This window comes from Macrobrachium rosenbergii, chromosome 50 (assembly GCF_040412425.1).
Source record: "Macrobrachium rosenbergii isolate ZJJX-2024 chromosome 50, ASM4041242v1, whole genome shotgun sequence".
In the NCBI taxonomy this organism is placed as follows: domain Eukaryota; kingdom Metazoa; phylum Arthropoda; class Malacostraca; order Decapoda; family Palaemonidae; genus Macrobrachium; species Macrobrachium rosenbergii.
In genome coordinates this window covers 17,160,001-17,172,269 of record NC_089790.1, presented here as the reverse complement: position 1 = coordinate 17,172,269, position 12,269 = coordinate 17,160,001, and the positions used below count along the sequence as shown (strand labels likewise).

The following is a 12,269-nucleotide window of genomic DNA, read 5'->3' as shown; positions in this document are numbered from 1 at the left end:
CAGGGATCAGAGAAAGACCAAGGTCAAGAGAGAATGGAGGTCACACAGGAAGAGCTGCATTATAGGATTAAAAGTACCTCTATAAATACAGCGACTATGATTGCATTGTATGGATACTTGATAATGTGGACTGTTTGTCCAAGAAAGCTTGTAACTTTTTGAATAAAAACTCCATTAAATTATCCAGTTTGAATGATCCTTTTAGTAATTACATATTGATTTATTAATTTTTATATATTTTATATATAACTGATATATATATACAGTATATTTTTGATACACCTACCATTCATTGCATTCTTCAAATAAAAAATTCCCGTGATTCCTCAAGAGACGCCTCTGGTTTATTCCTACCACAAAATTTTGGGGGTTGGAAAACGGACCAGATTGCTTTGTATCCCTCGGAATTCTTCAAGCAGATTTAATCTGATTTTATTTTATTCTTTTGCCTCAGGCTCTACCTGAGGTCCCAAATATACTTCGACTCCAACTTACCTAACTGGGAAAAGTTAGTGTCAAGTTAATCTCGAGACGAGAGTTTTATTTTGTGGTTCAATGTGGCCCCCCAAAATTTCGCGTCAGGGTTGGAAAGGCAGTCGAGAGCGAAGAATGTTAATATAATTTATTCTTCAGCGGATCCTGGCCTTTTAAATAAACTTTCTCCAAACAGAGAAAGTTTGTGCCCATCAAAGGCATAAGCCAAAAAACGAAAGTACACTGAGAGGAATGTGTGAGGAATGTGTGCAATGAGAACCTCTAAAGGTTAAGCGATAAGATGCAACGAGTTACTGCCTTTATATTTTACTGGATTTATTTATATTTTTATCTGTTTACATATTGATTTATTAATTTTTTTTTCATTTTCTAATAACTGATCTCTTCTTTTTGTACTTCTTACCTTCTGTTATTTCTTTCAAATGAACACCATAATATTCTTTGGAATAATTTCAAGACCTGTTTAAAAGGCTTGTTCCATATGAATAAGGGTTTATCTTTTGAATAATAATAATAATAATAATAATAATAATAATAATAATAATAATAATAATAATAATATTCTTTAAAACTTGAATTTCAGTGGTTCCTGTGGTGAACTTGTTCCATTGAATAGGGTTAATCATCTGGATAATAATAATAATAATAATAATAATAATAATAATAATAATAATAATAATGATGATGATGATGATGATGATGATGATGATGGGCAGGCAAACAAACACCCGCACGAACTAGGAATAAAAGTAATAACAATAATTCCCATTTTTAAAGATATTATACGACACATTAAGTATTATTTACCATACACGTTCAGACGAGCCGCGTGGCTTATGCTGCCCACGGCGTTTGTTGCGGTACAACGGTACAGTCCCCCGTCAATTGGAGCTACACTGGACACGTTTACATGGGATATGACGTCACCGTCGACACTCACGTATTGCCCCAGGACCAGCCTGTAGGGGAGAATGAGGGGAGGGGGAAGGGCGATTAGAGGATAATGTATTTTTTTCTCTCTCTCTCACACATACACAAGATTCTGCACTTTGAAATTAAAGCTCTCTCTCTCTCTCTCTCTCTCTCTCTCTCTCTCTCTCTCTCTCTCTCTCTCCTTGCTTTTACAAATAAAACTCTCATCCAATACTTTTCAAATCAATCTCTCTCTCTCTCTCTCTCTCAAACCAATACTTTTCCATTAAAACCATCTCTCTCTCTCTTTCTCTCTCTTAATTCTGTACTTTATAATGAAAACTCTCAATCCACTACTTTTCAATCTCTCTCTCTCTCTCTCTCTCTCTCTCTCTCTCTCTCTCTCTCTCTCTCTCTCTCATACACACACACACAATCCAATATTTTTCCATTAAAACTGTCTCTCTCTCCTCTCTCTTAATTTTATATTTTTAATGAAAACTCTCAATCCACTACTTTTCAACTCTCTCTCTCTCTCTCTCTCTCTCTCTCTCTCTCTCACCTATCAGAATGCCAAACAGGGAATCCGTCTAGGGTCCAGGTGACAGAGGGCGTCGGGCTCCCTGATGCTATGCACTTGAGACTGACAGAAGGACCAGGCTGTAAAGTCTGTTCAATGAATCTGTACTTCAACACAGGCAGCGTATCTGTGGAAGAAAGAAAATATTAGTTAATAAATGTTATACAATATTTTCATCTGTTTATTTATTAATCTATTGGTTTATCTTCTTTATTTTCTTTTCTAATATCTCATCTCTTCTTTCTGTGTGTTCTGTTATGTTCTGTAACTTCTGTCAGACGAACATTGTATTCTTTGGACCCTGTGGTGGTCTTACTCCAATACTTTTCAATCAAAACTCTCTCTCTCTCTCTCTCTCTCTCTCTCTCTCTCTCTCTCTCTCTCTCTCTCTCTCTCTCTCTCTCTGTTTCCTACTGTCTTCTGTAACTTCTTTCAGATGAACGCCATACTCTTTGGAGGCTTGAATTTCATGTCAATGGCTCCTCCCGGGGCTTGTTCCATAATAATAGGGCAAAATTAGTTTTCTTTTCGTATATCTTACAGTATATTATAAGACCTAGAGATCAGGAAAGTCAAATTTCCTTTTAAATATACACTTTAAAAAGAGTCCCAGGACGTCTAAAAAGAAGGGGAGGGGTCTATTCTGAAAACGCGTTTCAGCAACCTCGAGTCGAACTGAAGACGCCCAAGAAAGAAATTCCCTCTCCCGACCAACTCTTAAAACTATCCCTCAAGTTCGTCCAAATGGGACCTCAATTAGACCTGCCAATCAGAAGATAATTTAGCAGCATCCTTAATTAGTCTCTTCAAATCGAGCTCGAGGGATAATTAGAGACATTCAAAAAAGGAGAAGGGGAAAGAAATATTATTCCCGGAATATTTTGGTAGACGGGATGAGAGGGGTAATCTCGTATCTCGTTTTCTGCGGCGGGTTAGTATCCAATATCTCGTTTTCTATGGGGAGTTGATTTCCAATATCTCGTTTGATATCCAATATCTCGTTTTGTATAGGGAGTTGATATCCGATATCTCGTTTTTATGGCGAGTTGGTATCCAATATCTCGTTTTCCATGGAGAGTTGATATCCAATATCTCGTTTTCCATGAAGAGTTGACATCCAATATCTCGTTTTCCACGGAGAGTTGCTATGCAATGCCTCATTTTCCATGGAGAGTTGATATCCAATATCTAGTTTTCTATGGAGAGTTGATACCCAATATCTCGTTTCTATGGCAAGTTGATATCCAATATCTCGTTTTCCATGAGAGTTGATATTCAATATCTCGTTTTCTATGGGCAGTTGATATCCAATATCTTGTTTCTATGGAGAGTTGATATACAATATCTCGTTTTCCCTGGACAGTTGATATCCAATATCTCCTTTTCTGTGGCGAGTTGATATCCAATATCTTGTTTCCTATGGCGAGTTGATATCTAATATCTCGTTTTCCATGGAGGGTTGATATCCAATATCTCGTTTTCCATGGAGAGTTAATACCCAATATCTCGTTTTCCATGGAGAGTTGATATCCAATATCTCGTTTTCCATGGAGGGTTGATATCCAATATCTCGTTTTCCATGGAGAATTAATACCAATATCTCGTTTTCCATGGAGAGTTGATATCTAATATCTTGTTTTCTATGTCGAGTTGATAGCCAATATTTTGTTTTCCATGGAGAGTTGATATCCAATACCTTGTTTCCTATGGCCAGTTGATATCCAGCATATCGTTTCCTAAGGTGAACTGCTATCCAATATCCTGATCTCCATTACTAGAGTAAACATATCCCTTATTATTAACTTCTACAGTAACTTCAGTAACTTCAGTGACAAGAGATTTGGCAGCGAAAATGGACGTAAATTGAGGAAGAGAGGAATTTGGGTCACAAAAACACAGGAAGAGGGGAATTTGGAATTCTTTCTCTCTCTCTCTCTCTCTCTCTCTCTCTCTCTCTCTCTCTCTCTCTAAGAATGTCTAATTGACGAGAAATGAGGTTAATTTTTAAATGTCACATAGAGAAGAATATCTCTCTCTCTCTCTCTCTCTCTCTCTCTCTCTCTCTCTCTCTCTCTCTCTCTCTCTCTCTCTTTCTCTCTCTTAAGAACATCTACTTGACAAGAAATAAGGTAAATTCATAAATGTCACATAGAGAAGAATCTCTCGCTGTCTCTCTCTCTCTTTCTCTCGAATAACTACTTAACGTAGAAGAACGTAAATTCATAAATGTCACTTAGAGAAGAATCTCTCTCTCTCTCTCTCTCTCTCTCTCTCTCTCTCTCTCTCTCTCTCTCTCTCTCTCTCTCGACGAGAATTAACGTAATTTCACAAAAGAGGCCTATTTCGGAAGCTAAAAAATGCCTAAGATAGGCCTACAGACAGCCACTCTCGGTTGCATGAGATATGAATAGGCATCATTACTTTGCTTTTAAATTTTCCAGGTTCGTTTTCCAGGTAATTTATCCAGGTAAATTTTCCAGTCGACCTGGACGCCATTCATAAAACGTAAATACCCAAATAACACGAGTTTTTTTTCTTCTTCTCCATCAAACTGAGATGATTTTTTTTCGCGAGATTAATTTTCAAAAGTGAAATGGTATGATAGATACTTTGAATACAGAGTATTCTAATTACTGTTATGGCTTCTCTGTAAGGAAAAACTAGGGCGTTTAAAATAAATTCCAGCCTGTCTGGAAGAAACTAAGGAGAAAATTGTTAGTATTTAAAAAAAATATTTTAATCTAGTTTTATATGTCTCTTTTAATTTCAATCTAGATAAACCCAAAACAAGAAAACAAGAAAACTAACAATTTCGAAAAAAAATATTCAGACAGAAATAATTTAATACAAATGTACGTCAACAAAATGAAAATGAAAAATGAAGATACTTAAAACTGTTTGACCTTTGAATCGGTGATTTCCACACAGGCAAAATACGTAGGATTCTGAAGCCAGTTGTATCATCTTGATTTCATGGGATTGCAATAAACATTTCCCTTTTTAAATAAAAAAAAAATTGTAGAGCAAGGAATGTGTCTTTCTCACCGCCTTAAGCAATTACTTGTCAGTTATTTATTTTTATTGAAAGTAAATTACCAGTGCAATAAACTTTTTTCCTTTTTTATTTTTTTATTTTTATTCTATGTTTATTGTAAGTACATTGCCGCCTACTTTATTGTAGGGGAAATGGAAGAAGAGATTACTTAGGGCGATGCCAGGTAAAAATTAGGATATTACATAACAGAAATTAACAAGTAAAAAATGCGACGAATTTTCTTCGGCGCAATCGAGTTTTCGGTCCGGTGGTGGCCTCAGCCACGGCCCATAAAACTTTAACCGCAGCCATGAAACTCAGCCAAGGTCCGGTGGTGGCCTATGCTGTTGGTACCTATAGCGCTGCCCGAAGGAGATTATGGCTAATTTTAACCTTAAATAGAATAAAAACTACTGAGGTTAGAGGGTTGCAATTTGGTAAGTTTGATGTTTGGAGGGTGGATGATCAACATACCAATTTGCAGTCCTATAGCCTGAGTAGTTTTTAAGATATGAGGGCGGACAGAAAAAGTGCGGACAGAAAAAAGTGCGGACGGTCAGACAAGCCGGGACAATAGTTTTCTTTTACAAAAAATTAAAAAGGCAATTTTAGAACAAATATTTATCAGTGGGGAGTGATTTGACACCTTCATTTCTTACATTGTACTGATTATGGACTGACAATCATAACTGATAAACAAAAACATCAAAATAGAAATAAAACTTGGATTCAGAGACGAAAAAGTTTACCAAAAACGAGTAACCATTTGCCCTTCAAAAAGCATCCAGTTTTAGAATGTACGTCAGTAATTATTCAAAACGTTTGTGTGTCACCTCTCTCTCTCTCTCTCTCTCTCTCTCCCCTCTTTTCAGTGTTTTCTCCTATTCCTCCCCTTCCCCTTTTCCACACATACCCCCTCCCTCTCCCTTCCCCACCTTCTCTCTCTCTTCAGTACTTTCTCCTATTCCTCCCCCTTCCCCCTTTCCACATACACACACACATACACCCTCCCTCTCCCTTCCCCCTTCCCAACCCCCAAAACGAGGGTCTACTCCCCTGCAAGTGAGAGATATGACAGGGACTTCTGATGTCTCCAAAAAAAGAGTTTCGGAGTTGGGAAAAGTTTGTTGGTGTTCAACCACATTAATTTTCAATTCCTGGACACTTTTATGTGATCATGGCATCTGTTATTACAGTCTCTCTCTCTCTCTCTCTCTCTCTCTCTCTCTCTCTCTCTCTCTCTCTCTCTCTCTCTCTCGTGAATAAATAATCGACGAAAAACAACCGTAAATTCATATATGTCTTTTAGAGAAGAATTCCTCTCTTTCTCTCTCTCTCTCTCTCTCTCTCTCTCTCTCTCGACTTTCTTCCCTGTCACAATGGTACCTCAATTCTTAACAAGATTCCTATTTTCTTACGCAATTTAATAATACGTGATCTCATTACATTGTTGATGTAACTATATCCATTATATTTAACTCTGCATTCCATTCTCTGAACGACAATACAATACAATGATGTATTTCAGGTATAGAAGGGGAAAGTTGCATTATAATAATGATTAAAGTTATATCTTAGCTTTCGCGAGGTAAGCATTGTAATACATATTTTTTGGACTGTAAGTAAAAGTATAAGTAAACAAGGCATACGTGGACCCTACAAACATTTGTTTTGGGAAGTAATACTTTCAATGTACGAAGAGAACAGAATATTCATTTTTAAGAAGAAACAGGTAAAAAATGCGTCGAAGTTTCTTCGGCGCAATCGAGTTTTCTGTACAGCCGCTACAGCGCATAATCAAGGCCACCGAAAATAGATCTATCTTTCGGTGGTCTCGGTATAGTGCTGTATGAGCCGCGGCCCATGAAACTTTAACAACGGCACGGTGGTGGCCGATCCTATATCGTTGCCAGAAGTTCGATTATGGCTAACTTTATCCTTAAATAAAATAAAAGCTATTGAGGCTAGAGGGCTGCAATTTGGTATGTTTGATGATTGGAGGGTGGATGATCAACACCAATTTGCAGCCCTCTAGCCTCAGTAGTTTTTAAGATCTGAGAGTGGACAGAAAAAAGTGCGGACAGAATAAAGTGCGGACGGACAGACAAAGCCGGCACAACAGCTTTTTTACAGAAAACTTAAAAACAGAAAAAATACTGCAATTAGAAAACGTACGGAGTTACACTTAAGTATTTTTGGCCAAGGATAAAACAAAGCGTAAACAGATGATAAAAAGTGTACACACAGTATTAAATGGCTCTTTATAGAAAAGAAAATGGTAACCAAACTAATGCTTACCACCACCCATCTGGTCTACTTGAGAGGCTAAAATTGTTAAACCAATTATTACCTTTATAAATTGGATACATAAACCAAAGTATGTACAGAAGATTCTTAAACACGTGTTCTGAGATCAGTTTTGTATTTTGGGTTTTAAAATGAAATACAAAGTATATCTGAACTGACCAAATCTTTTATCATTTAAGAGAGAGAGAGAGAGAGAGAGAGAGAGAGAGAGAGAGAGAAGAAATTTTTCTTAGGTTTAAAAGGAAACACACAATGCACCCGAACTGACCAAATCTTTCATCATTTCAGAGAGAGAGAGAGAGAGAGAGAGAGAGAGAGAGAGAGAGAGAGAGAGAGAGAGAGAGAGAGATCTCATACAACCATTTCAATGCCTTGAAGATGGAACGCAGATACCACTTGGCCCACAAAGGAGAGAGGAAACCAATTCGTGACGGTGGGCATTTCATGCGGACAGAAAAGGCAGTTTCATTTTTTTCTCTTTTCGAGAGGAGGTAAGCAAGACTGCCGTCTATTTCCCCGAACTCTTAAGAGTGCAAGTTTTTCAAGGCTCAGTCATAAGGCTAATATTTATAGGAAACAGAAGTAGTAGCAGTCAGCCATCCTAATCTTCTGGGAAAACAGAGATCAATTAACTACTGCTCAGAATTCAGTAATAAAACAGCACATTTTCTATACATTTTCCTGGGATGGACACGTCTCCCATCTGACTATTCCAAGCAGGTTGCAACGAACGAGTCGGACAAACTCAATTCACCTCTATATTTCAGAGACTGAACGGAGACGCACGCAAGTTTGAACATTTCCTTTTTGCCTTGCAGAGAGGGAATCATAAATGGGAGATGATTTTAAAATATCACTTTACCATTCCGTCCCTTTTGGAGGGGGAACAGACAAGACCGTTTTATTTTAATATCAATTGGGAGGGACAGACGTTTCTTGCAAGGTATACTGACGTTAGTTTGAACCATTTCAATTGCAGTTTCTATAGAGGTAAATGTGAATTGATCATTTCCTGCGACAGCGAGAGGAGGACACTGGGTATAAATTGACCATTCAGGGTACCAAGTGTCATTTTCACCCATTTTTAGTTTTATGTAAAAGAAAACTATTGAGATGGCTTTGTCTGTCCGTCCGCACTTTTTCTGTCGATCTTAAAAACTACTGAGGCTAGAGGGCTGCAAACTGATAGGTTGATCATCCACCCTCCAATCATCAAATATACCAGATTGCAGCCCTCTAGACTCAGTAGTCTTTATTTTATTCGCGGTTAAATTTAGCCATGATCGTACGTCTGGCACCGCTATATGTGCCAAGAACACAGGCCACCACCGGCCCGTGGCTGAAATTTTCATGGGCCGCGGATGACAGTTTCATGGGCGGTGGCAGAGAGTTTCATACTGCACTATAAGCGGCACAGAAAACTGGACTACGCAGAAGAAACTTCGGCGCATGTTTTACTTGTTTCATTATAAAAGTCACTTTACAAAGGACTGCGTAAGTGTAAAATATCCCCTTTACTCTCCACTTAAAAGGAATTGGAAAAAAGGTTCTCCATTTTACTCAAACTCAGTTCAACATTTCCCCTTCTCGTGGACAGGTCGGCAACGTGACCTCGTTCTGAAACTGGTTGCTGGTTCGAATTCTGCTACCGGACGTCAGAATTACTTCACTATCTTGCATTTGGATCTAAGGCTTTATAGTGACAAGCATACCAGAAAAGTGCGAAGAATTCGAGATGTCAACAAAAGGGCATTTGTGGTTATTACAATCACATATCTGGTCAAAAGTGACCAGTAGATTTTATGAATGCGTTTCGCATGTAAGTTCTTTGATATTTTAGGAAGGAATTTATACATTTAACCTTTGACATTTCAAAAGGGGAGAAAGGTAGAGTTCAAAAATGATCACCTGAGAATTTCAGTTATTCTGGGAAGAAAATATAAATAAATATATATATATATAAAATATAAATATATATATATATATATATATATATATATATATATATATATATATATATATATATATACACACACACATATATATATATATATATACAGTATGTATCTACATACATACATACATATATACTGTATATATATATATATATATATATATATATATATATATATATATATATATATATATATATATATATATATATATATATATATATATATCTAGACCTATAGCTTATACTAAAACTAGGAAAGTTACTTGTTCCATCACGTTTTAGATGGGGAAAATGTATGCCAGATGACCAATTCATCTGCTTCCACGACATCACAGAAAAAAAAAACTTTAAAGCAAATAGTCAGTGACTATTATTTCCACTTTGCCAGAAAGGAAGGAAGAAACTAGTTCACTATTTTACCGGATAGTGACCTCCACGAGGTCCTGTACAGAACAATGACCGTGGAACAGTGAGTTTTGGGGGAAAACTGCAGATGGGTTTCGGATTGCAGTCTGCAGTTGAGGCAAAAACCGAAATATAGGCCTCTGTAGATCTAGGCGTCTGTCTGGGGGACGTAACATCAGAGGAAGATACGACCTTGCTCTTTCGGAAATTGCCGGAAATTTAGGCCTATCTCGTAAAAAAATAAAAACAAAGTTTGCTGGAGAAGAACAAGTAAAACAACAGACATTTATTTGGGAAGAAATAAAAAAAAATAGTTATCAACACATAAAATGTTTTTTGAAAATATAAATAAAAAAGTCAGCACGAGAATAACAAGTAAAATAAAAGAAGGCTTAATATAAAAATAAAAAAAGATAAAAATGTATAAAATACGTTTCTTTGAAAAACTAAAACAAAGTCAGCACGAGACTAGCAGGTAAAACAAAAGACGAGTTTATATAAAAGGAAAACTTATCAACCTTTATAGAATAAGTTTCTTTTGCCAAATATTTTTTCCTGTTGGAAGGTTATCGATCCTTCCCGGTTTCAGCAAATCTTTTGAGATTAAGTTACTAGCTTATTTCTCTTTTTTTCACTCTGACAGACCCACCGCCACCACCATCGACTGACGACCAGGTACATACTTCAGTTCTTGGGTCAACAGCTGGGCAATGGATTTTTGGGGCCAAGCCCGGCGAAGTGAAATTATTATTATTATTATTATTATTATTATTATTATTATTATTATTATTATTATTATTATTTTGAAAATGTACCTCTGTCAATAAATGATTTATAACTGGCTATATGGCCCATATAATAATAATAATAATAATAATAATAATAATAATAATAATAATAATAATAATAATAATGCCTCTTTCAATAAATGATGTATAACTGGCTGTATGGCCATAGAGAGAGGAGGAGGAGGAGGAGGAGGAGGAGGAGGAGGAGGAGGAGGAGGAGGAGGAGGAGGAGGAGGAGGAGGAGGAGGAGAGAGAGAGAGAGGAGAGAGAGAGAGAGAGAGAGAGAGAGAGAGAGAGATGCCTACGGCATATCACCTGGACGGCCTATAATACCAACCACACCAGTGGGGGGGGGTGGGCGGTTTACCCGAGCCAACACCCACCAGCCAGAAACACCGGTTAGGCCTATAGCCAAACCAAAATGACCGCCAACATGTAGTAGTACGTCTTCGACGTTGCCGCTTTTCCCAGATTTGATTCATAAACCCTTGACCTGAGTTGCGATGTAATGTAGATGTGGCAAAAACGCTGCCATACCTTCCTTATGACCAGGTCAAGAAGGGTAAACACCTCGACACTATTGTTCTGCGTTTCTAACACTGAAGACGTAAAATGAGCGAAAGAGCTGAGAGTCGATGACGTATAAAAGATGATTCATAATAAAAAACAAGTAAAAAATGCCCCGATGTTTCTTCGGCGCAATCGAGTTTTCTGTACAGCTTCTACAGCGTATACTCGAGGCCACCGAAAATAGATCTATCTTTCGGTGGTCTCGCTATAATGCTGTATGAGCCGCGGCCCATGATACTTTAACCACGGCCCAGTGGTGGCCTGGCCTATATCGTTGCCCGACGCACGATCATGACTAACTTTAACCTTAAACAAAATAAAAACTACTGAGGCCAGAGGGCTGCAATTTGGTATGTTTGATGATTGGCGGGTGGATGATCAATATACCCATTTGCAGCCCTCTAGCCTCAGTAGTTTTTAAGATCTGAGGGCGAACAGAAAAAGTGAGGGCTCAAAAATGTTTGGATAGAAAAAGTACGGACGGACAGACAGAGCCTTCACAATAGTTTTCTTTTCAGAAAACTAAAAAGCTGCAGTAGATGAAGATTTGATATCATGCATCAGACTGTTTTGGCAACAGGATAGGATAAGGATGATTTAGTTTCTAACCATCTAAATGAATTAGACAAATGTCTGCAGTAAATACCTGCGCATCATGTATCGAAACTCGTTCGTTATTGTACTCTCATAGATGACCGCCAGGGCGCTGTCGACACGTTACAGGAAATAAATCTAAGACAACAGGAAAACTTTATATGTCCTTAGGAAACTTGATATACCAGCTACATGCTGATGAAAAGATGACTTGCAAGGCGAATAGAGAAGACTCTATACAAACTGAATGCCGTGAAACAGCTATAATAAAAAAAATAAATAATAATAATAATAATATTCACTTAAAAATAACGTGTGTATATGTATATATGTATTTATGTATGCATATACATGAATAAATACATTGCAGAAGTGAACATTCATGAGTTTACAGTTATTAAAAACCCAAATGATTGTAATTCGCCTAAAAAAATCATAACAAAAACACGTGAGATTACCGTAGAGGCAGTTGAACACACACTCGACTTAGATCTTTTCAAAAACTGTCTTAGTAACGACAGTCCTATTAACGAGGACGATAATAGCGGCCTCGAGAGCGCAGCAATAACGCTAATAACGCTAATAGCCCCAGTTGTAACGCAGCTGTGAAATGAACCGCTATTATTGTTA

At 37.3% G+C, this 12,269-nt stretch overlaps 1 protein-coding gene across 6 annotated transcripts in view; it reads right to left on the bottom strand.

Moving 5' to 3' along the window:
* Positions 1-12,269, bottom strand: part of LOC136832668 (cell adhesion molecule Dscam2-like) — a 603,829-nt gene that overhangs the window by 42,337 nt on the left and 549,223 nt on the right. For all 6 annotated transcript variants that reach the window (XR_010851281.1, XM_067093973.1, XM_067093974.1 and 3 more), the window contains exons 10-11: positions 1,970-2,114; positions 1,303-1,454 (exon numbers count right to left, since the gene is read on the bottom strand). Coding sequence is in view for 5 of the 6 variants with exons in the window: in XM_067093973.1 (XP_066950074.1) it covers positions 1,303-1,454; positions 1,970-2,114 (297 nt within the window). In the remaining variant the exon portion in view is untranslated. The remainder of the gene's footprint in view (positions 1-1,302; positions 1,455-1,969; positions 2,115-12,269) is intronic.